This window comes from Cyclopterus lumpus, chromosome 1 (assembly GCF_009769545.1).
Source record: "Cyclopterus lumpus isolate fCycLum1 chromosome 1, fCycLum1.pri, whole genome shotgun sequence".
Taxonomy (NCBI): domain Eukaryota; kingdom Metazoa; phylum Chordata; class Actinopteri; order Perciformes; family Cyclopteridae; genus Cyclopterus; species Cyclopterus lumpus.
In genome coordinates, this window is record NC_046966.1 from 13,570,055 (window position 1) to 13,598,048 (window position 27,994).

The following is a 27,994-nucleotide window of genomic DNA, read 5'->3' on the forward strand; positions in this document are numbered from 1 at the left end:
AGCTGCATCAATCCATATGAAGTCCGATAGTGACAGTGGAATTAATAAAAATATTAGTTCACCTAGTTTTAATAATACTGTGCTTGGTACAAGGTATCAAAACACACACAAAAAAAATTCAGCTTACTGTTCAGACAATACATGAAAAAGAAAGTCAAAATTAAAATCTAAGGCTGTTAACTTTAGCTCCGTAAACTGTAAATAGTAGAGATAGATATATATATATATATATATCTATATATAAATATGTACATACATGACCATTTTCTTTCTGACATCATTCCTTCTTTGAGCTTCTTGCAGCTTTACTTTCTGTCTCTCTCACTCTCGTAGCACCACCCACACTTGATCTGCACAGTGATAAGTAAAAAAAAAAAAGAAGAAAAAAGAAGAAATTGCTGGTTTTAAACTTCTGAAGTGGCTAAATTATAATTGAATGGTCTCTACAAAAGCTTAATTACACCCTCATTGAGTATTTCTTTATAAGTTTGTTGGTTGAAATCATTTGCTCTCATTTTGTAGTGTTTCAGGTTTTTTTTTTTTTTTAAGTTTCTTTTCTTTTTTTTCTTGTATTCGAGTCAGCAATGGTGATCCATTTAGAAAGCATACATTGTAGTGATCAAGGTTGGTCCCTTTACCTTTTACAACAAGTCCATTTAAAGTGTGTGCATTCCTGTGAACTCCATACACAACACTCTTGAGGTTTCAGTGTGGTTCTGAGGACCGGCTTGGATCAGTAAAGTAGCAACAAAGATGTAAAAACAGGCCTTCCGGAGTCTTTTAAAGTCTCAGACTGCTGCTGGTTATCACAAGAGTAAAGTGGTGTATACCTTTACAAACCACCACTCCCAAATGTGTACAGCTCAACACTCGGGCTCTATCGTCACGTCAGGTGTTTCCAGTTTGATAACCACCTCAGCATCCACGGCCTCTGATTGGACGTTTTGGACCATTTTGGGGTTCTGCTGGACTGCCACCTGCACAGTTTGGACCTGGACTCCTGCTGCCTTCAACTTCTCCATTGAGACTAGTCCGGTTACCGGTGCTCCGATCATCAGCTCTGAACCATTAATGATGCCGCTTAGGATCCGAGGGTGTGCCGTCACCGTCTGAGAGGCAGTTGATACGGTTACCACCCCCGGCACGCTACCCGGCTGTGACACCACCAGAGTCTGTTGTTGCGTCTGCGTCGGCAAAGTGAGTCTCATCACTTGCGTTCCTGGGGCGACATTGACAGGTGCCAGAGCCCGGACCGTCAGGGGGCTCCTGAGGAGGCTGATACCCGCTGGGGAGCTCCCGATGGTGAACTTGTTTGAGCCTGTGGAAGTTTGGAGGTGACACTGGGCTAACTGGTGGGCTGGGATTGTGATGATCTTGGCCAACTGGACAGTGATCTTGTCTCCATTCTCTGCTGTAGCTGGGACCATGGTGGGGATGGTCTGGATCACAACCTATCCAAAAAACACACATTAAAGTAAAAATAAAACTTTTCTTTTTTTTTTTTAACAAAGAGACTCTAAACCAGGACTGTTACATGTTAACAATTTACTTGATTGATCTATAAGCCCTTACGGAACCAAATAGAATGCAGTTTTTGACCAGTTTCACAATTATGAAAAGTATGATAGAAAACCAGTAGCGATGAAACGCCCTACAATTATTCATTATTTTTCAGCATTTCTCAGCAGTAATTCCCAATAATATAAGTAATGCGACAAGGACCTGGATAAGCAGCAGAAGATGGATAGATGAATTAATGAAAAATTATGAATTCAAAAACTCTTTTAACTTTTTGCTAAAATTGACACTTGCCAATTGTGAGCTTTTTAGCTGCTATAGTTTGTAGTAGAACAGATACCATGCAGTGATATGCAAAAATACTTGTAATTGAATGAGTTTCTACACACACACACACACACACACACACCTTCTGTTGCGAGTTGTTGTTACCAGCACAAGTGTTGGTGAGGAGGGTGGTATGGCCGGCTGCCGCTGTTGTTCCCGTCGGCTGATGCACAGCAACAGTGGAGATCTTCTGACCCAGTGATGTTGTCATGACTACAGGCACCTGCATGGCCAACCGCACCGTCCTGTAAACAAGAGGTAAGACAGCAAACAGTCAAAAGTCAATACTTTCTGTTGGGAAAAGATGTAGCCACTTGCAGTAGCACTGCCAATATGAGAAACTGGAGGTCTTCATCTCTCTCTGCCGGAGTTTAACCTGGGACCGGTGGCAGTTGGGATGATAGCCGTATGAGACTGCCGACTCCCATCCAATACTCCTGGAACAGACATTATCCTTGGGAGCCCTGCCATCATCGCTGCACCCCCTCCTGCCACTGTTTTGCTGCCTGTGGCGACGGTAGCATGGAGCACGTTGGCCCTGTTCCCGCCCCGCAAGATGTTGGGCTTCTTGGAGGAGGACAGCTCGGTCGCCTGCAGCAGCATGTCTGATGGAGGCGGCACGCGCTCGTAGGATACGGTCTCTGAGCCCATCAGATCGTCGTGGGAGGGCATGTCTGCCTTGTCGTCGTCGATGATTACAATGTTTTTGGGCATATCTTTGAACTGGTAAACCAGCCGCTGGCCCTCTACCTTGGCGAGGATGCCACGCTGGTAGTAATATCTGAGGAAAAATTACAATCAGGATTATAATGCCACTTCCCAAAAACACAATACGAAATCCAGCCCCAAAAAAGCAGACACACACTGCTCACCTGAGTGCCCGTCCCATGGTCTCATAGTTCATGTCTGGTTTGTTTTTGTGTTTCCCCCACAGCTTGGACACAGCCTTTGAGTCGACCAGTTTGAAGATGCCCTTCTCCCTCTGCGTCCACTTGATGTACCTGGGACACGTGTTTTTGTCCTGAAGGAGGTCCAACAGGAACTCCCAGAGGTAGGTGGTGCTCCCTACTGGAAATCAAGCAAATGTATTGCACTGCTAAATCGTATCCTGTATTTATCCAGTGCTTTGCACATTATCATGGCAACAGATGTATGTCTCCATAAATGTTTAGCATAGACAGTAACATTAGCACTATTTGGTACCTTTCCCTTCTCTTGGTTTCTTCTTGATGCCGAGGTCCAGTGAGCCGTTGGAAATAGATGACTGATGCGTCTTTGGCTTCCGTCCAGCTTTAACAAGGAAACATTTTAGATAGGACTTAATTATTCTCTTGACTTGTGAGCTTAAGTTTAGACCCAACTCTTTTATCTTAATTCTGTTATTATACTACTTGTTTTACTTATTATTGTGAGCAATGCTGCTGTAATCCTGTAATTTCCCCACTGAGGGACTAATAAAGGATTATCTTATCTTAACAGTAAGACTCTACCACTAGATGGTGCTGTAATTAACAGCAAAAGTCTGGATTTTGGTTTGAGGTTTGTGGCTTGGCTTGTGAGGTAAGGCTAAGCAGAGGGCTGCCAGATGTTTTCAACTGAAAACTTTGCCTTTTTCCAAAATTTAACTCTCTACAATATGGTGCCGGTATTGGGTCTATATGTTACTGCTTGAAATGGGGTTTAGTACATGTGTATGCTATTTTCCGCCGCTTTGAACTACTGAGGGTTGACTTTTCTCAGTGTATAAATTAACTCTGTGTTTGCACAAACAAAAACTTAAGATCTTTCTGTCTACCTCTCCTCTTCCTGACGGGCTCGTGACCTGGCTCTGGTTCTTCAAGCAAAGTGACCATCTCCTCATCTTCTTCTTCTTCTTCCTCCTCATCTTCTTCTTCTTCTTCTTCTTCCTCCTCCTCCTCCTCCTCCTCCTCGCAGCACTCCTCTGTCGATATCTCGACTTCTGTTGCTGCAATCATGTCGGGACGCATGGCTGCGTGAAGGAAGTCTGGTGTCACCATGTAGGGCGGGATAAAAGCTTCTAGATGGAGGATAATAAGAGGGAAGAGTTAAGCTTTCAGAAATATTTAGGCTGAAATACATTACTTTTTTCATCTTCAAACTACAGCAAAGATAAAAGACCAACATTTACTATATAGCCACACAGATGTATACAATTATGTTGAGTTCATTCTAAAACCTCACAACATTTAAATTGTGTTTCGGGGTATTATTAGTTAGTGTGTTTTACCTGGGCTACGGTCTTCTCTGAGGCTGGAAGGTGAATCCATGCGCAGCAGAGCCTCTGCAGCCTCAAAGGTCTTGTCAGAGCAGTGAACACTGGTGCCGTGGACAGAAGCCTCCACTGAAACACACACACAAAATCAATTAGTAAATAGTTACTGGTTTAGCCCATTAAAGCCTTTCTTACAAGAGTTACAATTTGATTTCCCATATCAACTTGTGGATATTAATGGTTACCTTAATTTCCCCAAAGCAAAAAAATAAAAAAGTACTAGGCTTGCACCTCTGTCACACAATTAACACAGTGCTGCATATCCAACACATAAAATGCAACTATATGGCACCCCCTAGTGAAGAGACAAATTGCCAAAATGATTTAGCAATTTCAGTAAGCAACACATTCACGATCCAGGGACAGCATGTGAAGTACAAACTTGACAGTATAAAGTGTCTTCATTATATTGCCTCTAAAAGTTATCATGACATCATGAAACTGCAACGTTGGTTTTAGTTTGAAGTTACAAGATGCCAGGATTGGTTCAGGATTTCAAAAGAGTGGCATGAGGAATGTTGTCCCTTTTGAGGCTATTGCAAATAGGGCAAGACTTGGCACAGAAAATGACACAATGCTCATTACTAGGGTTGCAAAGGGGCGGAAAGTTTCCGGTAAATTTCCGGAAAGTTTCCACGGGAACTTTGGCTTGGGAATTTTGAAAAAAAAAAATGTGCCTAAGTTTTTTTGCAAAAGCATATAACAGAGAACTTAAATGTAGTTGAGAGCAAGACTATGCACGCCTAGCTCAGCTGGACCCTGAATGCAGCTGGTTCGGAACATTGTCTGCCAGAAACATAAACGTAAACATAAAACGTTCTGTTGTTTTTGAACATCTTTGTCATCAGTGTTGTGTGTGAACGTTTCAGCCCTATGCCTGGCAAGTGTGAGAGCGCCGAGTTGCGTAGAGGCCAAGAGCGGTATTGCAGACAGATAGAGATTTCAATCATAGATTGCAACATATTGAAAAAAATAACTGAACTAGTTCATTTTTTGGAGCTGTGAACTTAGTTCAAAATGTTGAATTATGAACTAAACTAGTTCATTTTAAAATGTGTGAACTATGAACTGAACTAGTTCATGTAGAAAGTGAACTTTCCCAACACTGTTTGTCATATAGCATATTAATTACTTGGTAAACTGGAGCCATGTTCATTTTAATACCAAGTTTATTTGTATACAGTAGACTAACTTTACAGCAGTGAGGAGGATGTTGATGAGGTCCAGGAAGAAAGCATTTAGATTCAGGGAAAAAAATGTGGGTTGGGGGGGGTGGTGATCATAGGGAATACACCTTTTTTATTCAACGTTCATGTTTTTGTTGTTCGATGAAAGAATAAAGTTCTACTCACAAAATGTCAAAAATGTCATTTTTAAAAGTTGTATTATAAATGTTTGCACGCATGCATGTCTGCTTATGACAAGGTAAATACAGTTAAATTACCCCAACATTTTCAGTTTATTCCTGTTAATTCCCGTGGAAAGTTTCCAACTTTGAATATTCCCGGAATTTTGCAACCCTGCTCATTACATAGGTAATGAGATTCAGCCTTAAGGAAATGGTACGTTGCCCCACCTGGGACCCGGAGAAGGAACCCAGGGCATCTGCTGTCGGTGTCAATCACTGGTGGGAAACACGAGATCCCGTTACACCGTGCCCTGTCCATGTTTGGCTATCTCACTAAGCCAACAGGCACAGCATAGGGGAGCAATGGACTATCTTTAGATTGTCCAACTCATTAAATTCCCTCTCACAAACAAACAAGCAGGACATGCTGGCGGTTGTCAAAGCAGAGTCTACAGCTTACAGAGCAGCCCTTAAAACCATGCAGTCAGGCTGTAATACCACCACCAAAAGGTGTGATGTTAGAAAGCTGCAGCATTACCTACACATATGGACACTTTAGCCATTTCTAGTCTTTCCAACATTTTAGGATTTTGATTTATTGAATATACAAAATAAACATAAAAGTGTAAAAAATACACATCACATAATATATAAAAGTATTATAATAAAAAGTTAGGAAAATGCCTATTATAAACCGATACGACAATGTAACGGCGCCAAGAATAGCACCAAGTCCAACAAAAAGTAGTACGGCCTGTGATGACTTCCGTGTTTACAGTCCTCATCCTTTCCCTCCAGTTCTCTTAGAAGAAGCTCTCTAATCCTCTTGTCACTCAACAACCACCTCCTCTCCTATTGGCTAATTTTCCAGTCAACAGCCTGCCTCCGCTTAAATAGGATTGGACTACTGCTGACGTTATAACCCAGATCGCACACTATTGGACTAAAGGACAAGTCAATCAACAACACACCACGCCCTCTCCATACACAATGCTTCCGCCATCGAAACGGGACAAAAATACTTTGAAATTGGAGAAAAAACGGATGGAAACGACGCAGTGAAGACGTAGCACATTAAAACAAACGGTTCAAACCCGAGTGATATCACGCACACACACGTGTGTGTTTGCAGGTCAGTGTGGTCGAAAGTTAAAGCCACGCTTGAAACAACTATAGGGAAGAAAGAGAGTAAGCCAGGCCACCCCACGCTTCAATCCGCCGCTGCACAACACGATAACGGAAGCCAGGGCGCACCAAAGAAATGTGGTGCGCTCTGGTTGATTTGATCTCTGTAAAATCTGCTCTCCACTACTACAATACACAAATACATACAATGGTCATTACTTTTTACTTCAGGTCTAATTGTCTGACTTAGTGCACACAAGTACCACAAACGGAAACACCTCAAGCCAACCACAAATAATGTTGATACATTTCATACCACAGGTTACATTTTTGGCTCTGTGTACTACATTTATGCCAGCAAAAATAACACCCACATGTCCTTCCGACTCAGACAGCGTGGCAAAGACGTAGGAAAGACAACATCTTTGCACTTCCTGGTTGTGCAGAGCCGATCTGCAAATTGTTATTCTAACTCAAGTTGCGGTGGGAAGATTATGCAACAACATGCAAAACACACTCCGTGCAGATAACGATCGGTTTGTGCAGACTGGCAAGCCCTGCGAAAGTGTTTCCCCTCCTAAACCGGGTCCGGTAAACCGTGTAGCAACGCCATGCAGGTTGCTACCAAGGTGATCACTTCCTGATTGCCCTCCTCCATTACTTCACCACACTACTCAGCGGGCTGGAGCGCGGCGGACGAGGTTAAAACACAACCCTTACGTTAAAGTAAGCTCCCGGGTCAAGGTTACTAGCACACAAAAAGATATGTTACCGGCTCGGATGAGTAGATCGAGCTGGTTTGCGTGCCCCTCATGCTGTGAAGTCGCCATGTTTTCCCCTTGCTACAGATTCACATTGACTTATCACTGAATTGTATAGGAAGCGACTAGCTCAGATCACTCCGCCGCGAAGGGGAAATCTCTCCTCGAATTCAACGAGACACACTACGGCGGCAGAAAGGTATCCCTCCGCAGCCGACACAGGAAATCCTTCCTTCGCCCCCCCTCGCTTGCGTAGTGACTACGTCAAATAAAGCAGTAGTGCGATAACCGTTTTTAAATAAACTCACTGAACACAACATCTACAAAAAACAAACCAATGTGCAGTTGGTCCAAATAATTCAATAATACAAAATAGTACACTTCAACAAGACAGTATTGTACATCTATTTAAATTAAGTTCAAAACAACGAGCACCAGGTTTTGTAATGACTGATTATTTGTGTTACGCTGTTTAAACTTTATATTCGAATTACTTTACAGCATGTGTTTGTTGTTTGTACAAGCCAAATGCACTACAACAAATACATAAATACAAGTACCTATATTACAGCATAGGTCATTATCATTTCAATAATTGAAATGGATTTATTTGCAATACTTAATTGCCTTGTACAGTATACAGAATTTTGATCTGTGAATGTGCTTCACAAGCAGTGAGCACTTTTCAAGTATAAGTGTGGTATCTACATTTACAGCATTTAACAAAAATATGTATACACCAGTTCTCTTGTTAGGTGTCATTGTCTTTTGGTCTCAATACGATTAAACAGACACAGCATCCTTACTTACACAAAAACAATCATGTATTTATAGTGGGCCATTATGAACACTCTGGTTTCTTCAGTAAGTACAATTAGAATTTATTTTTCTTTAGTTGAAAATATGATTGTCTCAGTCTTTTAGTCTGTTTCATACTTATGAACAGTGCACTGGATTGGACACAAGTCACAATAAATAAGGTAATAATGGATGATTAGAGAGTTAATAATGGATATCGTCACTGTTCATGAAAAGGCACTGTCAAAAACACCCAGAAGGTGGCAGTGTGTGAACACAGAGCTTTGTGACCCTCACAGACTACTTTACCAGACCTTGTCACACTGATGCTGGCAGCAGGAGAATCATGAGAACTTTACCACATTTCAGCCCAACCACAACAAACAGAAGCAACACTGTGTACGATTTAATTTATGAAACCAATATGTTGACCTTGAATCTAGGTTCAGGTGAACTCACAACATTTTAATTACATGCTCTATCCTCTCTGATGGACCAAAAGATCCGTTAGAAAAAAATGTGCTACAGGCACACCACAAAAACAATACTTTAAAAAATGACATTGGAGAAGCTACTGTTCCAAGATTTTGTCCCCTAGACTAAACCCTTTTTTTTCAACCAGACTAGGTGATAACAGACCATTAATAACAGGACAACATCTGACAATCTCCGAAAGGTTGCATAATTTCTTGTGGCAAGCTGGACATGATGCTGACACAGCTGTAGTTCTCACTTTATGCTTAGAAAGCATTTAGCATGGAAGAGTCAACATACCTTTTCAAGACACTGGCCTTGGTCTGTCTTTTATTGAATGGGTCAAATTATTATAACATAGTCCTAAACATCTGTCTTGACAGTTGGCAGTAAATCTTTTAAACTTCATAGAGGGACAAGGCAGTGCTGCCCTTTAACTCCCTTAATCATGCTTGACTCATTAGCGATTGCCATTAGGCAAAACCTTGTTGCCATGGTGGAGAACATAAAACTGCTGTTGCAGGCAGATGCTATTTTGCTACCTTCTAGAAGCCCCGCAAGAACCGTGGACCACATCCTCACCATGATTTATTCTTTTTCCAGGCGTGTCAGGATACTAAATAAACTGGTCAAAGTCGGAGGCATTGCCTCTATACTAGAGACTCTGGCCACCTAGAGGAAGGCATGAATGGCAGCCATCTGGTCTAACACATCAAGCTCACTCCAAGGCTGGACGACATTATGATTAACTCAGAAAAAAGAGCTTATTCTACAAAACTGGACTAAATTGGGGTTGTACCTTTTGGGGAAAATTTATATTTTAAAGATGGTTATGGTCTCTAAAATAAGTTATATGATAACATGAAGCTGACTGCACAATGTATGACCACAATATACTATAAATTCAGACAAAATCTTATGTGACCAAAGAGGACGGAGGCCTAAGCCTTCCCAATATACACTGGTATCATGATGCCTTTTAGCTGAAACAATTAGCAAAACTATATGTGACAGCTGAACAAGCTCCAATGTGGGTGTCTGTAGAGAAAGGCCTTACATATTGCACCCTATACATACTTTTACTAGGCAAACCCATGGTATTATCTCTTCTAATAATACAGTCATCGACAACCTTTGTCCTTTCTTAGGTGTAGTTTTGACTTGGTGGATTCAAGACTAGAAACAGAGTCGGGGAAATCAACTGGCTGTTTTAATTGACTCCGACCAGCTGAAATGATGTAAATGCGTAAATCTTAACAACTGTGTGAATGTGAACCATGGCATGGCTCTTTGTGGCAAGCTTAACTTTTCTCCAAAATTGGAGTCATAAATGTGTCACAAGTCCAGAACCAAGGTCTTGTTTCTGAGACAATGCTGCCCATAAATGTAAACCATACAGAGCAGTTAACAACAAGTAAAAATAACTTTTGTTGCAAAGGAGACTGTATGATAGTCATCTGATGCACTGACCTACAGTGCCAAACTTAACATTATGGAGGAACCATTACGTGAATTTGTTTTATAAATACAGGAGTATAATAATGTCTTACCTGCCTCCCCTTCTGTCTCCACCTCCTGCTCATCGCCTACTTCCTGCATCAGGTAGGCCTCGTCGTTATATACGAACACCTGGGCTGAGTAACCTCGCTCATCGGCCAGTCTGGCGCCGGGTACCTCTTCTACTATGACTGCTGGGTAGTTCTCGGCCTCCTCTCTGTCCTGTACTTCTTCATAGGCCTCCTCGGCTTCACATTCACCTTCTACCTCTCCCTCAAACTCCAGGTCCACCTCACACTCTCCCTCCTGCAGATTGGGGGACGAAAGAGAGCAAGTCAAAAAAAAAGTTTCCAAGAAGAGAACATGGCAGATCGGCGAAAAGGAGGCAAGATGAACTGCAGATGCAGTGTTACTCTTGCTAGTGTCTGACCCACCTGCTGGGAGTCCCCCTCTTCCACTGTGACATACTCCACCACCGTCCCACCAGTGTCGACCAGCACCACTGAGGTCATGACTCATGCTCCTCAGGGATATGAGATTACAGCCAGTGATTAGCCACAGCACCTCCGTCTGGTGGACTCCCACCAGTTTGGTGAATAAAGGCCCCTACAGAGAGAGAAGACATAAACACAACTTTGTTTAACCAAATAAAGTCTGTGATGCAGATTCAAGGAGTCAAAAGATAATTTGTGTTTGATGACGATGGCAGAAGTCCACCCATGTTATCCTGATTTGTGCCCTGAGCCTACCGCCTCAATGGTTGTTCTCAAGCTTGTTTGACATTTAAAACTGCCACACAGCCTCTGGTTGTCGACAGACAGTGGACAGTTAACAACAACAATACCTGTTTTTACCATGGAAATATTGATAAATAATCACAGGAAACATTTGGATATATCGTTATGATATATTTTACAAAGTTTCCAAAAAAGACACTGCAGTTCAATACTGGATGACAATGTTTCTGAAAAGGTATACGATCACACCAGAGTCCTCATCAAAACAGCAAAACAGTTTCTCACAGTTCAGTAATTCTCTCACATACAGCATCAGAAGTTAAGTATGTCTTTGACCCGAAGCCTAGAATAGTGGATGCTAAAAGTTATATATTAGTATGGTTGTATTTTAGCATTGTAAAGCAAATTGGTCCGTTTGGACAGGAGACGGGCGGCAGCAGTAAATACGGTAAATCAATGTGGAATATAAAAAGGTATTTGTTACCTTTGGACAGAGCCAGGATAGCTTTCCTATGCTAGGCTGAGCTAACTGGCTGTGGGATGTTGCATCAACAAGGTCCCAAACAGAGCAAACTCTATACTCCTCAGCAACCGCAGCACATCTCCCTACAGCTAAGGCAGCCCACCCTCTGCTTAAAGATAATCATACGCAAAGTTCTTCAAATTCTTCTGAAGACACAATTTTTTCCAGTGAAAAAGTAATGGCGCATTTAAAAATAGCCATAACCCAATGTAAAATCCATGCATGATTCAAGGCATTTCTAGTTTTGTACAAACTTACTGACTTACTGATATGAGGACATGCTCGATTACTTTACCGGCTGCATAATGCAGGAGCCATGCTGTGCTGGTGTGCCCTCAGCCACTGAGATAAACATGCTCGGATAGAAATCCTCTGTTCAATTATTTAACATCATGAGCAGACATGCGACTACAGAGATGTATATGCTGTGTTTTGGAGGTGCTAGGTTAATTCAGATTTGCCGGAAATCTGACCAGAGTACTTCATACATTATACTATCACTACTATACTATTTATTTTGATCCTCTCACTCTTTGTTTGAACATTTCATACTTCACCTGCTGTTTCATTGCAAGGAATCTGGCACAGAAACAGGCTAACCAAAGAAAGGGGTGGGGGGGTCAATGTGCAGAGTCCTGGGCCTGTATGTTTTCACTTGGTCAACGGAATGATCTGGCACTAAAATGGCAGCATATACAATAGTATGGCAATAACTTCTTATCGTGTGCAACTTCTCTTCCTTTTTCCTTTTCATCCCTTCTTTATTTTCAACTTCTATGATATTGAGAACACTAATCAAAGTGGACAAAGACCCTCCAACAACTGAAGAAATACATTTTGCAGGGTCACATGGAATATGAAAGATTCAAACTGCGCACACACACACACACACACACACACACACACACACACACACACACACACACACACACACACACACACACACACACACACACACACACACACACACACACACACACACACACACACACACACACACACACACACACACACACACACACACAGGTTGAATTGGCTCAAACAAGTAATACAGGAACTGCAGGACGAATGTGAACACGTGGCTGTCTTGTGGCTTCGGAGCTCAAACATAAATGAATTGCATTATTAACATTGCCACAAACTATTAACATCAGAAATTTCCATCATACACCAGTCATGTTACTAGGAAAGAAATTAATTGTTTTAAAGGGTCAGAAGAAGTCACTGCTGCTATTCCATGAATTGAAAATATTTCTGCTGCAATGAAAGTCATTCTGAACAAGAGCTAAAGATACATGTGTCACTGGAATAATGTCAAATTCAGGTCACTTTTAACCTTTGATTACCAGGGTGGAAGCACACGAGTAGAACTATTATTTTACAAATCCCCAAAAACACATGAAAAAATAAGAAAACACTGAAAACTTGCCTTGCCATAGAAAAGTTGCGAGTCAAAATGCAGGCTTGCATCTTTACTTGGCTGCTATCCACAAAGAGACGAGGAGAATGAAGGAATGAGAGCGGTGCTTTCTTGTTGTGGTAAGAGAAAACAACAGGACTTTTTCTGCACCTTTCTCTCTCTCTGCCTGTCTTTGACTCTCTCCCACATCTCCTCTCTGTCTGACATCCATCCATCTGGCCGTTCATCTCTTCTCTCTGCATGCATGCTCGCTGTCTGCCTGTTCCCTGGCTGGAAGCAACCTCTGAGAGCGAGTCAGCACTTCTCAGACCCTGCCCTAAGCTCAGATCACATGACAAGGGTGGACACACACACACACACAGAGTCACATGATCTTCCAACAACAGAGCTTTTGTTCCAAGTATCTGGGGCTGCTGGTAAAGATACAACGCCCTGCCTTGTGCCCTGCCCTCTCCCTATACACACAGACACAGTGATGACACAATGTGCAAATACAGCCCATACATACACATACACATACACACACACACACACACACACACACACACACACACACACACACACACTCTCTATATCATTTAGTTGCTACGTTATGGTCATGTGGTTGAGTTTAAATACTCTGCTATAGTGTCTGGTGTTGAAATAAGCCTGAAACTGTCACAGTGTATTCTGGAATACACATTAGTCTTAATAAGTAAAATGGCAGCAAATTATGTTATCAATACGCTTACACAACCAACACATTAAATGTACTAATTAACATCTTTAGCCTTTGAATGTCAAGAGTCATTCAGGAAGCTATAACTAAATCCAAAGAGGTGCAAGTTTGGAAAATGAGCCTTTAACATTACGTTAAAGTCTTGGATAATTAGTCCATTAATCATTTACCTGATTGACCAAAACTGATTTGCCCAAGGAAAAAAGCCAAATCCGTGAAGATTTAAGCGTTCTCAAAGTGAGGGTTTTTTCTTTTTCTCCGTTTTATGTTATGGTAAATTACAGCGCTGATCTTATTTCATCCTCGGCAGAAATTCCAATAGAAATCTGCAGGAGGCAGCCCTCAATGTCCACATTAAATTAGTTATAAAGATTTACAGAAAGTGACAATAAAATAATAACGATGTGTAGTATCTCCCTTCTACTAAACTCCTTCTCTGGTTTACTGATATTGGCACCTCGCATAATCATGCAGCCATAGTCTTTTCTCGACCAGCCTCTCATTATTTTGCTCCACTACAGAACATTCAGCAAAATCCTTCAGAGAGCAATTGTTAGCTTTGACTGCAGGTCATACCAGCTGGCCAAAAAGCAGGCTGGTCAATCATTTGCCAGCACAAATTACAGACACTTCAGCACAGCTCACAGCGACACCGCATGTCCAGGACCCTGGCCTCTGTGAACTGTACATCACTACCTCCCCACACGCACAATCAAAACGGTCATGAAAGCATAAAGAGCAAGGACGTAACAAACTATGTTTATTTACTTCCCATATACTCCAAATAACACTTTTCAAATATGATATAAATAAAAATAGTCAATCATTAAAGCGGTTATTATCTATTTTAATTTTCAACAAGCGATGAGAAAATTAAAAAAGCTACGAACAAAGTCTTACCCTGTTGACAGGCCTTGGGGTTGTAACATGTGATTTTAACAGTTTGATAACTCTCAGAAAGTATCACAGTTTCACAATATATGGTATTCCACTATTATTATTATTATTGTTATTAGCAGTTACCATGTCCCTTAAAGCAATGTGGACAGAATTATAATAAAGAATAATAACAACCAGATATAAAAAAATGTCATGGACTCATGACAATACAATGTTACATAAGCATGTTAGTTTACATAGCAGCACTATAGCATGTTATATAATAACTACTACATTAAAAATAACATCAGCTGTGACCTTTTAAAAAGTGTCTTATGATTAACAATTAACATGTAGCAGCCAGACTGCTCCTGTGTGCCTTTTTCTGAATACCATAGAAATGCAGATGTACTTATGTCAATTCTTTATAACAAATAACCTTATACCGGGATACCTTAAACCCATATTGACAGCATGTCACCACCAATGGCCTACTTATAGTTACCTGATCCTCCATCACACGGCTAGGTTACAATGATATGCACTCACTAGCTGTCCTGAGAAGCCAATGTAGTTTCAGTGTTGACACAAAGCTTGTTTGAGTTTGGCAATACCTCCGACTCATAAACAGCTGCGAGGTTAGATCCAAAAATCAAAATAATCAATATCACGCAGTTGGCTGGCCGGACAATGAAGAGATATGAAAGACAACAGCAAGATTATAACGTTATATCATGTTCAGCGTATCAAAGGGAGATTCCCTGTTGATCCCGTTGCTATTCCTAAACCCGCTCAATTAACTATTAGCCAGCTCTTGCATCATTTACATATTGATTTGTAAAGATTAGTACGCCGAGTTGGTCATTAAATCATGTGCCATACGATGCACTTCAAGGACCGTCGGACACGACAAGCGAGCTGACTGGAAACAGAAACTGAACTCGGCTAACGTCAGCTAGCTACGAGAGCGTTGTTAGAAAAACAAGCTGTCAAAGGAGAAGCCCGACCAGCATGAGGCTAAAGCTGCGGTCCGCTGACTCACCGTGAAGCGCTGCTGGCCGCTGCTGACTGGAAACTAACTTCTTAGTGTACAAGCGGAAACTTGACGTTAGCTGGCGGGCTCCGTGACAGTTTGTTGCTGTGTGTCTGTTTGACACCCAGGAACCGCCTCTCTCCTCCTCTCCGGTCTCCTCCTCCCCGCTCCTGCTGTCGACTGACAGGCGGAGGAGTCCCGTTGCTAACGGCACCGCTAGCTTAACGTTAGCCGTTTGTATTCACGACGAAGAGACCCGGAGCCTCCGTGCGGACGAACAGACGGCTCGGAGGACGCGGAGGGATTGACCGGGACAGGCGGCTCTTCCGCTCACGGAGACCGACGCGGTTGTCAGTTACTGTCAGTTACTCGGCGTTCGTTTCGGGCGAAATACTCGTGTGACGTCACGCCGCAAAACAAACAATCGGCGTTTACCGGAGTAGACTCGTCCGGCCCGGTTTGATTAGTTTTGTTTTCTAAATAAAATAAATCCATCGGTCGTTTTATTAGGAATTGATTTGCATGCTTCTTTTTGGGTTTGAACAACAAAGATCGTCACCAAGTTGTATCCCAAAAACCTTCAGAAAAGCAAACATCCCTACATTTGGACAATTTATCCAATAAGTTTCCGCCAAGCGGTGCACTGACATTAACGATAGCACAGTGCAAAACCATGTTGATTAATAACACAGATTAACATGAATCATTTCATGCACAGCAAAACTGAGTTGAATTGTTTATACATCACTTTATTTTAAATGTTTGTGTGAGCACATTATCATGACAGCAAATGCATTAGAATGAACTAAATACAAAAAGGTATATGAACTATTTAATATTTTGTTATGCTATATAATTGTTAGATAATAATGACGAGAAATTAACCTGTACATCATATATCTACAATAAGAAAAGAAGAGGAACAGATATATACCAATATATGGATATACTATTGTTATCAGTTAAAGTCAGCTTTAAAAAGCAAATATCAGCATTGGTGCAATACGTTTTACTAGTATTTTGTCTCATGTGTTCACTTTCAAATTAGCAACACTAACACCGTTCTTCTTAAACTACTTAACAGTCATTCATGTCTGCACCTATTTGTACTAATTCCACACTTAAAAAAATCATTGTGCAATCTTGGTTGGTAGATATTGTTAAGTTGATTAGGCATATCTATGAAAATAAATCTATCACAACATTACATAAACCTCTTTCCACTGCCTACTACATTAGAAACTACAACGAAACGTGTGTTCCATTCAACTTGAAAAGCTTTGCTACAGGGACACCTAGAGGACAAGAGACATAATGGGAACCATTTCACAAATACTAATGATGATTGATCAGAAGATAGGAAACATTAAAAAACACATTTCAAAAAGGACACATTCGCTATAGACCAGTGGCCATTTCTCCTCGTGTTGCGGAAGGCACTGTCCGTCATGTCATGACATGGGTTGTCGCCACCACCATAGTCTCTGTGGCTGAAACAAACAAGCACAACATTAGTTTGTATGGTAGAAATGCATACAATTAGTGAACATAATGTCATTTTGCAACATGCATAACCTAGAGTTTAAACAAGTAGAATGGACATGGGTTGCAGGATTTAAATGGAGTGCGAAGAAAAGTGTAGTAATAGTGTACATGAGTCGGACTGGTCTCATAAACTGAACAGCTAAAATGTGGCTCTGAGAATAATACCTATCCTGAAGATGTCCATTCTACTGCCTCTAGCTCTACACAGACAGCCGTGCTTATAGCTGAGCTGTGTTTGGCCGTTTACCTTCTTAACTGTAATATTACATCACTGAGCAGCGTTTTACTGTCCAGATAGACACCTCTGGCTCTGTGGATATAGGCAGAAATACATGTGGTCAGAGCCAAATACAGAGAAGACTCAGATTATATTATTTTTAATGGTAAGATTGAAGAGCCATACATTTAGCCACATTGTGTCCTCTATTGTAAATGTGATGCTCAATAGTTCAGATTTATTTGAATATAGAAATCAAGTAGGACTCAGAGAAAGGCCCTTTGAAATTAACAAGGTTTTTACTTTAGTAACATGCAGGCTAACTACATCTCTATTCGTACCAAGACTCTAAATAGCCAACAAACTTGTAGATGTATTTCAAATTTTTTGACAAGTGATGCAAGCTCAGTCTTTATGTTTCATAATAATTATTGAGGTGGTCTTCATAAACCACAAATTGAGAGTCCATATACGAGAGCTTTCCAATTGAACATCTTTAATATAAAGATTTAGGTCCTCGCTGCAGCTGTCATCATTAAAGTTGAAGGTCAGCTTACAAAAAAAAAAAGGTTCAACATGTTCTGTAGCTACTCTAAAACCTTGTTTTAGATATGAATAATTCACTTTTGTAGGTGATATTTGTTATATACTCAGTGAAGTAGGAGAAGAATCCACATATGCCTTTTCTTCAATTAAATTTTCTCACAGCAGGAAAGGCACAGGTGGAATGAGAACGCTGTAATGGTAAAGTACTTATCGTTACATATATCAGTTTGTCTGCTGTGTCTAAGATTTATTGTGCTGCCATTTGGCATCTGAAATTGTCACTGCCAAAAAAGTTATTTGTGGCGTCAGACTATTTTCTCGATTTGGCAAAAAATAAAAATCTTTATTTCTTTACCCTAAACTACTTACCTGATTCAGTTATATAAGTATGGTATATGTTTTGTCTAACAAGATAAAAGTTGAAACTTTGGGTGTAATTTATCTTATGGGTGCAGTGGAGAGGGTCTTTCTATACTGCCATTTCCTTTCTTTACAATGAACAAAACAATAATAAGTGTAGCTATTATGCAGATTAAACTAAAGTAGGCATTTGACTTGCATGTCACTTTGTAGGTTCTTACTTTGTCCTTCCACCAGGGACAGTAGCTCCTCGACCTCCTGTGTTATATCCACAACTTCCTCTCCGGCACACTGCACTCCCAAAGCAGCTGGTGGCGCCACCTCCTCTGCTGCTGATGGAGCAGAGTGGCAAGAGTGGCAGTGCTTGGCCTCGTGCACTGGAGCCTCTGATGCAGCTTCTGGTTCAGCAGCTGAAAGGACCTCCAGGTCTGACCCAGAGGAGGCGGCTGCCAGCTGAGACGTGTCCACAACTGCTGCAGCTTCACTGTGTGTTGTTGCCAAAGCGTCATCTGCCTCCACTGTTGCGTCGGATGGCACGTCCTCCACCGATGACTCAGCAGCGGGTGTTGTCTCCTCCACTGGAACAGCTTCAGCAGCGGGGGTGGTGGTGGTGGCCTCCTCAGCTGGTGTGTCCTCAGCAGGAGCAGTATCTTCAGGTGATGTATCTGTAGAGGAGACACCCTCCTCCGCTGTCAGGGCTGAAGTTGTAGGTTCCTCAGACAGAGATGCAGCCATCTCCTCCACCTCCTCCACCTCTGCTGCAGGGGCAGATGTATCTTCTTTTACCAGCTCTTCAGCAGCCTCTGCATACTTCACCTCCTCCTCGGTAGCTACAGTTGCCTCTTCAGCTTCTTCTTCAGCTACCACCTCTGTGGTTGCTTCCAGAACATCTGGCTCTACCACCTCCAGTATGAAGTCCAAACCCTTTCCATCAGCCTCCATTTTCCGGACAGCTTTCACCAGACTTGTCTCCCCAACAGAAGCTGCCGCTATCTCAACTGGAGAGCCGGCCAAGAGCTTCACAGCTGTGAGCAGATCTGGCATAGATTCTGGAGGACAGGAAGTATTAGCGGAGAGATATTTTAAATACAATGTAGACTATAAGTTCACACAAAACAACTAACATTCAGTTAAATGAGCTTCATGTGCAGTAAATTTTGTATAGCAATATATTACAAGCTATACAAAGCATGACTGTTTAGACTTAGATAAAACATACAATATGGTGCACTAAGAGACAAGTTACTTGACTATTTTACTACAATTTAAGTAGATTAGATTCATCTAAAGACAATTCTGACCATACATTAATGGCTCAAATTATTTTACCAAAAAAAGAAAATGTCATACATTTACTGGAACCAGCAATTCCAGCTGTGACGTTTTAGTCTCGAGTTGTGGACTATGTCCGAGTAATTGCCAGAGTAACTAATAGTGAAAATAATTTGTTGTATCAATTCCCTCATTTAAGACTAAGAACACACCTTATGTAACTGAACACAAGACATGTGCAGCACTTATCTTGGTATACACAGTAGTTTGCTCACTTACCTTGACCGGTTGTCTATTATTGTATGATCTAGTCACCACAGGATCAGGAAATACTCTACAGGAGACCAACTGCCCAGTTCATGCTCCCTCTGCTGGTGGAACCTTTTTTGAAAAAGTGTGAAATTCTTTGATAGCTACATTTTAGTTTAGTCCTTGAGCTATAAACCATAAATGGACATTTTAATAAAGCGGTTCCCAATTCAACATTAAATTAATTTAGTAGCATGAAATTTGATTTATTAAATGGTAAACAGCCCTGGATTGCCACCAACAATGATCCAGTCTGTCATCCTGATGAGTCAATAGAACACCCTAAAACAAGCAATGTAATCTAGGATTAGTCCTAGTCAGCCTGTTACTACACTTGCCACAATTAGGACTCAGAATCAAAAGCAAATACAAAGCTGAAGTTTGAGAAAAGAAACTGCATGCATATGGGCAAGTTCTCTTTTTTGAGACGGATCAGTCATATCCATCTCAGTTTCTCACCGAGTGCTGCCTGCAGCTCTTTTCCACACAAACAGGACTTTTTAGCTGACTAAGCTATAGATTTCCAGATGGGGTAGGTAGATTCTTCTGTAGCTCTTTAAAACTTGTTTGATATTGTTGCAGATAACATGGAGATGGTGTGTGGATTAATTAGATTTCATACTTTTCACTGTAAAATCATTTTATAAATGCGTGTGAGAAAAGACTATATCAAATTGAACAACATTCACAAGGCATGCGACTGGTCATTTCCAACAATCAATATCCCGCAAAACAGGATATTGTTTGATTGTCGTCTTTCAGTCTTCAGCTCAAAGCCACGGGAGCATGAACATAGCACAGGGATTATTCAGAAAATTCAAACATTTCTACATCTATAACTTAATAGTTACAATATACTATCAAAACAAGCACAAGCAGCGAAGCTCTGAATAGATTCTACGAATTGGTGCCAGACAACTCATTCTGAACCAGTTATTTGACAAGCTACATCATTTTGAGTCATGCAAATAAATCAGTCAATAAAACGGTCACCCTGCAACCATATACAGAGAGTAGAAATGCAATATTGAGACTTCTCATCCAGTGATGTTTTATTCTTTGAAAACTGCATTAGTCATAATGGCAACTTGCTCAATGACAATAAAATGTCTGTAGCGTTTTCTGAAAGACTTCACATTTCAAAGAAAGAAACGGGAGAAGTAAGTTTGACAGACAAAAAAAAAAAAAAAGTATTTGCTTCATGGCTGGGAAACTTCCAAAGTATTTGAATGTGTAAGGAAGAATATATGGTCATAAGGAAAATTATGACGACAACTAGACACGAGCTGCAACCAGGAAAAGAGCAAACTGTTTTTGGTCAAGTGACTGTGTTCCATCTCTAAGGTTTGCAGACTAAAGCTAACCTAAGCAATGATTCAAAGCATATAGCTGACAACCAAGTGCAAACGTTGACAAGACATCAAAGATGGGCTACATTCATTCACCGTGCTGACATTGATAAGGCAAAGAAATGGGAGGCTGTCCTGTATAAAAGAAGCAAAAAAGGCATATCGAACAACATTAGCCATCAACTCAGTTCTATCCCTTTTATCACCTAGTTCAACACTCCTCTTAACTGTACAGCATACAAACCATAATTTGGATTTGCTCTGGTTATTAAAAAAAAAAATTCCTATAGAAATGGAATTTTCCAAACTGAATCTAAAACACAGCCCAATACCAAAGTTGTGGTTTGGGTCTGGAGGTTGGGCTAAGGGAAGGAAGGAGCCCAAAAACTGGACTAATGAACCCCTAACTGGTATTTATTAAAACAACCAGAAGCGTTACCCACATTTATCACAATAGGGTTTCATGAGTCCCTTTTTCCTGGGCTCAGAGGTGGGACACAGCACAACTAACTCCAAGACCTATTTCCTGGGAATCTAGGCACCATCACAGCTTTATGCAGCCACCTCTGCAGCAGGTGCCACGTTAGCCTCTGGGGCTGCAGAGCCAGTCTCTGCTTCAGCAGCGGGAGCAGGAGGGGCAAGAAGGGCTTCATCTACTACTGCCGTACCAGCACTCTCTGAGACAGCGACCTCCTCTGCGACAGCGACCTCCTCTGCGACAGCGACCTCCTCTGCGACAGCGACCTCCTCTGCGACAGCGACCTCCTCTGCCTCTGCAGGTGGAGCAGCTTCTTCTGTTGCTGGCTCCGCACCGACCACCTCAGAGGCCACTGAGGCTGCTTCAGACACAGCCTCGACGATGGGTTCGGCAGCGGTCTCCGCTACTGGTTCTGCAGGAGGAGGGACAGACTCTGCAATGACAGGTTCGGCAGCAGCCTCGGTTTCGGCAATAGCAGGGACCGACTCTGCGACGACCTCGGGGGCTGGCGCTGCCTCCTCCACTGGGGCGGGTTCAGCTGCAGGAGCTGCTACTTCTGGTGCTGCAGAGGTTAGGAACAGAGAAAATTAGCATCAAAATACTTTCAACATGGAATGTTAAAACTGCACTGGGAATGACACCATTTGAGTTTGGTGTAATGTAAGGAACATGTCAGTTGCTCTGCAGTAGTCAACACCAAGTTGCCAAAGCAATCCATTACTACTGATGGCCTCAAATAATCTGTCATGCCACTGGAAGTGCCCAAATGGCTACATAGGTCACACAATCCAGTTGGGCAGAGCATAAGGATTGAGACGTTAAGACATTGACTCCTGGCAACAAGTAAAAAACTGTAGGGTTAAAGGTAAAGCGTTTAGGTATTTAAGATCTCAAAAGATAACGCATCATAGTTGGTTAAGTGAAGGATAATCCTTAATCTGAACAGAAATATAACTGATGACCTCACTGAAGATGTTAGTCTTAATAGCAGAACATTGTTTTTTTTACAGTTCCGTAAAGAGAAGTGGGGAAAAAGACACGTTAATAGAACTGCCTGCCTTTATAGTCACAATACCAACCAGTTCATCAACAAGACACCACCCATAGAAATAACACCATTTTATGGAGGGCACAATTTCTATGAAATAGTTCATTTCAGTGAGATTTTTATACTACTTCAGCTGCTCCAAAACCAACATTTAGTATAGAAACTACAAAAAAAAAAAAAAAATTAAAAAAAATCGCCCACCTGATTGTGCAGCTCAGCTAAATAAATTCCACTGTAATTATACTCTGATGTGTACTCCGATTAAATTTGTTAAGACAATATGATCCTTGATTGCAAACTATTCAATTACCATCACCGTGTGCATCAACATGTTTCTGTGACTTTGTTTCCAGGACATTTTTGCTTGATTACATTATGTGAGCACTGGCGAGTTTAAAGCCAGAGCAATTCACTCCTGCACTGTAGGGAGCAGAGCTTTATATTCCTGTGACCAAAAACAACACGTCCAGGGGCAGCATGTACACAACTGAACCAGATGCAGCCGCTGCTTATCCCCATTACAGGCTAGTTAGCTGCTCTGGGCACAGCGCCATGATCTCTCATACTGGCTGAATAGACAAATGATTTGCAGACAGAAATTTGACCAGACAGGCAAGATAAAGCTATGGAGTGTGATCATTCTACCGTGTTCGATATTTGGGTAGTGGAGCCAGAACCAGCTAGGAAATGCAGCAATATCTTTCGATTTCTTTTGCCTTCCATTTCCCAGAACAGTCCAGCTAATTTACTTAGTGTTTAATGCCAATTGTAAGATGTTAGCTGCTTATCAGAAAGGTTGTCGTCCTTGTGAGCATGCAGAGGTTCATTAGCTCACATGTGCAAACTCAAAAAGCACCAGCATGGCCGTAAATTCTTATTCTGCATAATTCGATGAATGCTGTGTGGATCAATTAATTTACTGTAGACATGTCCAAATCACATTATGTAATTTAGAAGAAATTGTCCTTTCTGTAGTATTTGTAAATGTAACCTCAGGAGGTGTGCGTGTGTTTCGTAAGCGCGTGCCAGCAACTGACCCTTTTCTGTCGGGGCCATGCTGGCGAGTCGGTCCTCATGGGGCTCACTATCCCCGCTGACTGTCTTGTAGGCCTGAGAAAAAAATATACACAATTACTACATTTGCGCAAACAAATAACAGCATTACAAAATGACAGCTTACGCTGACAGTTTGTCCAATATTAACAAACACAGCCGATATACACTTGTGCTTTGCCAAGAGCCTGGTAGCCATTGTCTGGACTTGCTTTTGTATGTAGAAAGCACAAAGAGCTTTCTATGTCCATTTAGTGTCTGGACTGTGGCGACATTTGCTACACAGTCTAGTCTGTCCGTACAGCTGCCAGTATAGCATTGCAAGCCTATTAACATACATTTTGCATTCTGACTAGAATCACGGTCTCACTTTTCAATGCAATTTACTACGTGTAATCAGTTATTACTCTTTTAAAGCTCATAATTAATATTCCACACAACATCTTTAAGTTATACTCACCACTGATACTGAAGAGATTTAGCAGAATACCATATTAAGACATTACAGCAGAAGGACAATAGGGTAATTAAATCATAAACCGTATACAAGGGGATGTTTATATCCCATTTTTTTGTTATGTACTGCTATGCTACATTTTGGCCATCGCCATCTTGTTCTTTTGCAACCAGAAGTGAGACAAGCAGCACCAAGTGCAACCGAACACTGAAGGAACATTTCAGTCACTTAAGAATATCGCAATTGACTTTCAGGAATTTAAAATACTTTCAAAGAGTAAAAGTTGTAAAATGAAAACAGAACCTTTTTTTTTTTTACTACGTTGGACATTTTGCAACCAGATGAGTCTCCCCCTGATGGTCATTAGAAAGAATGAAAGTTTAAGGCACTTCGGGTCTTAAGGTTAGGCCAAAGCTGGAGGTTGCCGCCTGGTCATAATACAAACTTGCGGGTCAGAGGAACCCTGTATGGAGTAACAGATACTCACATAAACAACTGCAGCAGTGAGGCCTCCTCCACACAGGACAAAGTATGCCATGTTGGTGGAGCCACCAGGCACCCCAAAGGACATGTGTCGCACTGGAGCTGCTGAGAGACAGAATGACAGTGTTAGGAGGGAAACTTGATTTGACGCTGAACTGTAGCCATTGAAATGGACATAAAATAAACTGTAATTTGGGAGTCTAGTCCAGTGGACCTTTATCCAACCAGTTGTTGAATGAGCATTGTTTTTGAAGTCATGAGATCCTAACTGAGCAAATGTTTTTTTTTAAAAAGGAAAAAAAAAAAATTTAAAACCACAGAACGTACTTTGTACATTTAATGATTTGAGAGAATTTTTATTCAAGAAATCAAAGTTTAGACTGGCACAAAAAGTGTATTCTGGTTGCGTCAACATGTCTCCATCCCTTAATCACTTTACACAACAGCGCTCTGGTAAGTTAGAGCAGAGATGGAAGATTTAGTAGCAGCCAAGCTAAACACCAAATTGTTGCTTACATTAAATCCAACACAAGCAATGAAACTCTTCCTGCTTCACGATCTTAGATTGGCCCCTAGAAACAAACTTAAAATGTCTAGTAGGCTTGAAGTCATTAATTAGTCCTTAAACGGCTGTCAGGAAGCATTTGGCAGATCCTCATTAAGTCCTGATAGGTTATTTGAGTTGGCAATTGTGGCAGGCTGTGGGCCATGTGAAGAGATTTGCTGGCGTTTAAAGGATTGCCAGTGGTGCATGCAGAGGAGGTTGTAAATAAAACCAGCCTGCATCCCAAACACTGCCTCAGCCTAATCTCTTCCTACCTTAGATCCGTCTCTATCACACACTCTACAGCGGGTACATGCAGTTAGTTCATAGGATATCTTTAGCATGAGCCACACATGCATGTGCACATGGTTTACTCAGAAACCAGAGTAGGCAAGCTGAAGTTGTGAAAGAACACAACGTACAGCCCACTCTGCCCCTTTTCGTCCTTACCATGTTACACGTGTGTTCAGACAAAAACATAACTCACCCTGTGACTTTTCCACTGACAACTTGCACCCAACCTTAAAAAGAAAGGAATCTCCGCCTGCGTTCTTCACAGCTCACGGACATTATGTAAACCCTTGTGTTCACTTTTTGTCAATGAAAAGTTATGCAACTGGAGCCAGCAGGCAGTTACCATCCTGGGCAGATTTTGCAACCATTTATCCCCTTTTCCATTCTTCATGCCAAGCTAAATTAACTGGCTGCAACTTCATATTAAATGTAGTTCAGAGGAACCCTGTATGGAGTAACAGATACTCACATAAACAACTGCAGCAGTGAGGCCTCCTCCACACAGGACAAAGTATGCCATGTTGGTGGAGCCACCAGGCACCCCAAAGGACATGTCGCACTGGGCAGATTTTGCAACCATTTATCCCCTTTTCCATTCTTCATGCCAAGCTAAATTAACTGGCTGCAACTTCATATTAAATGTAGTTCTACTATATTACAGGTGATAATTTCTTTAATTAAAGACTGGATATTGTTCTGTTGGATGCTGAGACTCTAGCAGTAAGTCCTCCCTCATGCAACCTCTTAATACCCATGACACAGCAGCACCATGCAGGCACAAGGCCAAGTACGGGTTATTTATACAGGTAATCAGTTAATCACTGCAGTGAGGTTCAAGCCTGTAAAAATGGACATGCATGTCAGGCAACAACAGACAAAATGGCTCCTATGACGACACACGTATGTTTGGTAAGTGCTCTCCTGCTACCGCCTGTCCTCTAACATGTGTCCAGTACAGATGTAGGCCTTCAGGACCAGTCATGACTGGTACCGTCACACCAGCAGTTCTCAGACTACAGAAAAGGCTTTGTCAAGACCAATGCGTGCAGGTATAATTCATTTTGTCAGAGTCTGGTTGTGTTTCTAGAACAGGAAGTCAAAGCAGCAGTTTGACCTCAGGCTTAATTCCACATGCTCAGATTCCAAAGTCAAGGATGAAGGACATGTGGAAAGAGAAATCCACTTCACCATACATGGAAAGGGTACATGGTTTGTTTTACGCAAAAATACATTGGGCTTTTCCCAGGTGCAACTGACAAGAGTTATTGGTTTTAAGTGCTCGATATTATATAGGATTCTCAGGAGTGCCGACACTTATGAGCTCGACTACATGGAGCAGCTATGCCCTACAGAAGAAGTCCTAGGACAATGTGTGACCATGAGATGACAGAATGGCTCGTAAATTACTTTGAGCTGAACATTTCTACGCTTTTCAAATACTGCAAATGCTCGACTTGAATACTTTGATTTAAAAATAAGTGTACTCGATGCAACTCAGAAAATCTTTAAAGCAAAGAGTTTTGTAGTGCGTGATGCGCTCTTTCATAACGCGCAAGAACGGTGTGTTCCTAAAAGCAGGACACGCCTCCTCCTGCTCTGCACAATGAAACCCTGTGAGAAGTCACATTCGCATAAAATGAAAACAAGAGAATCTCCGCTTTAGAAATTAACTTTAAAAAAAAAAAATTCTTTAAAAAGTGTACTAGTAACTACGCTTTAGACAGTTTTACAATCTGAGAGACGATTCAATTTGTCCAAGTTATATAGACCAGCCGCTAAACACACGACACAGCGACATTTCAACTACTTTGAACACGTTGATGGGAAACCATGCAGATTCCACTCAGAAGTCACTAACAGAGCACCCTTTAGGCCACTCACCATTTCTGGATGTCGGTTTGAAAGCCCTCCGTGCCAGCGGCCCGACTCGCTGCAATGCCCGTCTGCAGAACATCTTCGCTCGGTTATCAGCAGCAGGTGAACGAGTGCGTGTCCGTGTGTTTCCAGCAGGTTTTAAAGATGTTTGAGGAGCAGCACGCAGCTGCTGTCCAATGCTGATTGCAGAGGGCACACCCCCTTTCAAGAACGCCAGCGCGCCCCCTGCAGGAGGACTGGCAGAACTATGTTCGTGTTTGGATGTGGGTTTAGGACAAGTATTCTCAAGTAGCCAACGTTGGCCGTTGTAATGATCTAGAGGTATAGTAATCTTATCAATATAACATCTGGTTCTAGTTTTTTGGGGGTAGATTTGGCAGTTTATAATATGTGACATGCTGCATACTGAGATGACATCATGTAGACTGTGCTGAGGAGGATCAGACATCCCTCATGCTGGTTTCAAGTGGATTACAGTCCCATGTGGTTTAATGGAAGGAGACATTGAACTGCAGTTGCATAATACACGCTGTCCCAGAGCTATTGTGGGACTGCGCCATGCATGGCTGTGATTGGCAGAGACAACATAAGATAACAATACATGTTATACTAGCATTAAATATGTTTACACCCATCAGCTTGTCAGCGCCAGATGTTTTCAGACAAAAAAAGTGCGATAGTTTCAGTACATTTAAAATGCATATCCTAAGACT

At 41.6% G+C, this 27,994-nt stretch overlaps 3 protein-coding genes across 13 annotated transcripts; all 3 read right to left on the minus strand.

Annotated features, from left to right (window-relative positions):
• Positions 1 to 522: 522 nt before the first annotated feature.
• elf2b (E74-like factor 2b (ets domain transcription factor)) lies at positions 523 to 15,849 on the minus strand. 7 transcript variants are annotated; one of them, XM_034530988.1, is made up of 11 exons: positions 12,972 to 15,386; positions 12,831 to 12,884; positions 10,576 to 10,747; positions 10,195 to 10,447; positions 4,094 to 4,207; positions 3,641 to 3,883; positions 3,049 to 3,135; positions 2,718 to 2,913; positions 2,222 to 2,626; positions 1,928 to 2,090; positions 523 to 1,451 (listed from the first exon to the last, which is right to left on the minus strand). In XM_034530988.1, the coding sequence occupies exons 3-11, from the start codon at positions 10,651 to 10,653 to the stop codon at positions 864 to 866; spliced, it is 2,127 nt and encodes a 708-aa protein (XP_034386879.1). In that variant the 5' UTR covers positions 10,654 to 10,747; positions 12,831 to 12,884; positions 12,972 to 15,386; the 3' UTR covers positions 523 to 863. The 7 variants fall into 7 exon arrangements, with proteins under 7 accessions (XP_034386879.1, XP_034386870.1, XP_034386888.1 ...); XM_034530979.1 differs by lacking the exons at positions 12,831 to 12,884; positions 12,972 to 15,386 and adding an exon at positions 15,461 to 15,849; XM_034530997.1 differs by lacking the exons at positions 12,831 to 12,884; positions 12,972 to 15,386 and adding an exon at positions 15,461 to 15,847 and having other exon boundaries at positions 2,718 to 2,910.
• A 355-nt stretch (positions 15,850 to 16,204) lies between these two features.
• On the minus strand, positions 16,205 to 20,619 carry LOC117736635 (cell wall adhesin EAP1-like). 4 transcript variants are annotated; one of them, XM_034542107.1, is made up of 4 exons: positions 19,671 to 20,619; positions 18,341 to 19,168; positions 17,244 to 17,306; positions 16,205 to 16,941 (listed from the first exon to the last, which is right to left on the minus strand). In XM_034542107.1, exons 2-3 carry the CDS (start codon positions 19,161 to 19,163, stop codon positions 17,260 to 17,262), a joined length of 870 nt encoding a protein of 289 aa, XP_034397998.1. In that variant the 5' UTR covers positions 19,164 to 19,168; positions 19,671 to 20,619; the 3' UTR covers positions 16,205 to 16,941; positions 17,244 to 17,259. The 4 variants fall into 4 exon arrangements, with proteins under 4 accessions (XP_034397998.1, XP_034398005.1, XP_034397988.1 ...); XM_034542114.1 differs by lacking the exon at positions 19,671 to 20,619 and adding an exon at positions 19,470 to 19,658; XM_034542097.1 differs by lacking the exon at positions 19,671 to 20,619 and having other exon boundaries at positions 18,341 to 19,456.
• A 112-nt stretch (positions 20,620 to 20,731) lies between these two features.
• LOC117736621 (fibrous sheath CABYR-binding protein-like) lies at positions 20,732 to 27,679 on the minus strand. 2 transcript variants are annotated; one of them, XM_034542085.1, is made up of 4 exons: positions 27,288 to 27,679; positions 24,573 to 24,670; positions 23,613 to 23,685; positions 20,732 to 22,089 (listed from the first exon to the last, which is right to left on the minus strand). In XM_034542085.1, the coding sequence occupies exons 1-4, from the start codon at positions 27,676 to 27,678 to the stop codon at positions 21,602 to 21,604; spliced, it is 1,050 nt and encodes a 349-aa protein (XP_034397976.1). In that variant the 5' UTR covers position 27,679; the 3' UTR covers positions 20,732 to 21,601. The 2 variants fall into 2 exon arrangements, with proteins under 2 accessions (XP_034397976.1, XP_034397968.1); XM_034542077.1 differs by having other exon boundaries at positions 24,573 to 24,673; positions 27,288 to 27,674.
• Positions 27,680 to 27,994: the final 315 nt, after the last annotated feature.

Excerpts from the sequence above, each read along its gene's own strand:
- elf2b (XM_034530979.1), bottom strand. The coding sequence starts at position 10,653 with ATGACCTCAGTGGTGCTGGTCGACACTGGTGGGACGGTGGTGGAGTAT. Across the intron at positions 2,091-2,221 it reads CCAACTGCCACCGGTCCCAG|GACGGTGCGGTTGGCCATGC; the intron begins GTTAAACTCCGG and ends TCTTGTTTACAG. Across the intron at positions 1,452-1,927 it reads ACAACAACTCGCAACAGAAG|GTTGTGATCCAGACCATCCC; the intron begins GTGTGTGTGTGT and ends TTTTTTGGATAG.
- LOC117736635 (XM_034542107.1), bottom strand. The coding sequence starts at position 19,163 with ATGCCAGATCTGCTCACAGCTGTGAAGCTCTTGGCCGGCTCTCCAGTT. Across the intron at positions 17,307-18,340 it reads GTCCCTGGTGGAAGGACAAA|AGCCAGAGGTGTCTATCTGG; the intron begins GTAAGAACCTAC and ends CTATATCCACAG.
- LOC117736621 (XM_034542085.1), bottom strand. The coding sequence starts at position 27,678 with ATGTCACATATTATAAACTGCCAAATCTACCCCCAAAAAACTAGAACC. Across the intron at positions 24,671-27,287 it reads CAAACCGACATCCAGAAATG|CTCCAGTGCGACACATGTCC; the intron begins GTGAGTGGCCTA and ends GTCTCTCAGCAG. Across the intron at positions 22,090-23,612 it reads CATGGCCCCGACAGAAAAGG|CACCAGAAGTAGCAGCTCCT; the intron begins GTCAGTTGCTGG and ends TAACCTCTGCAG.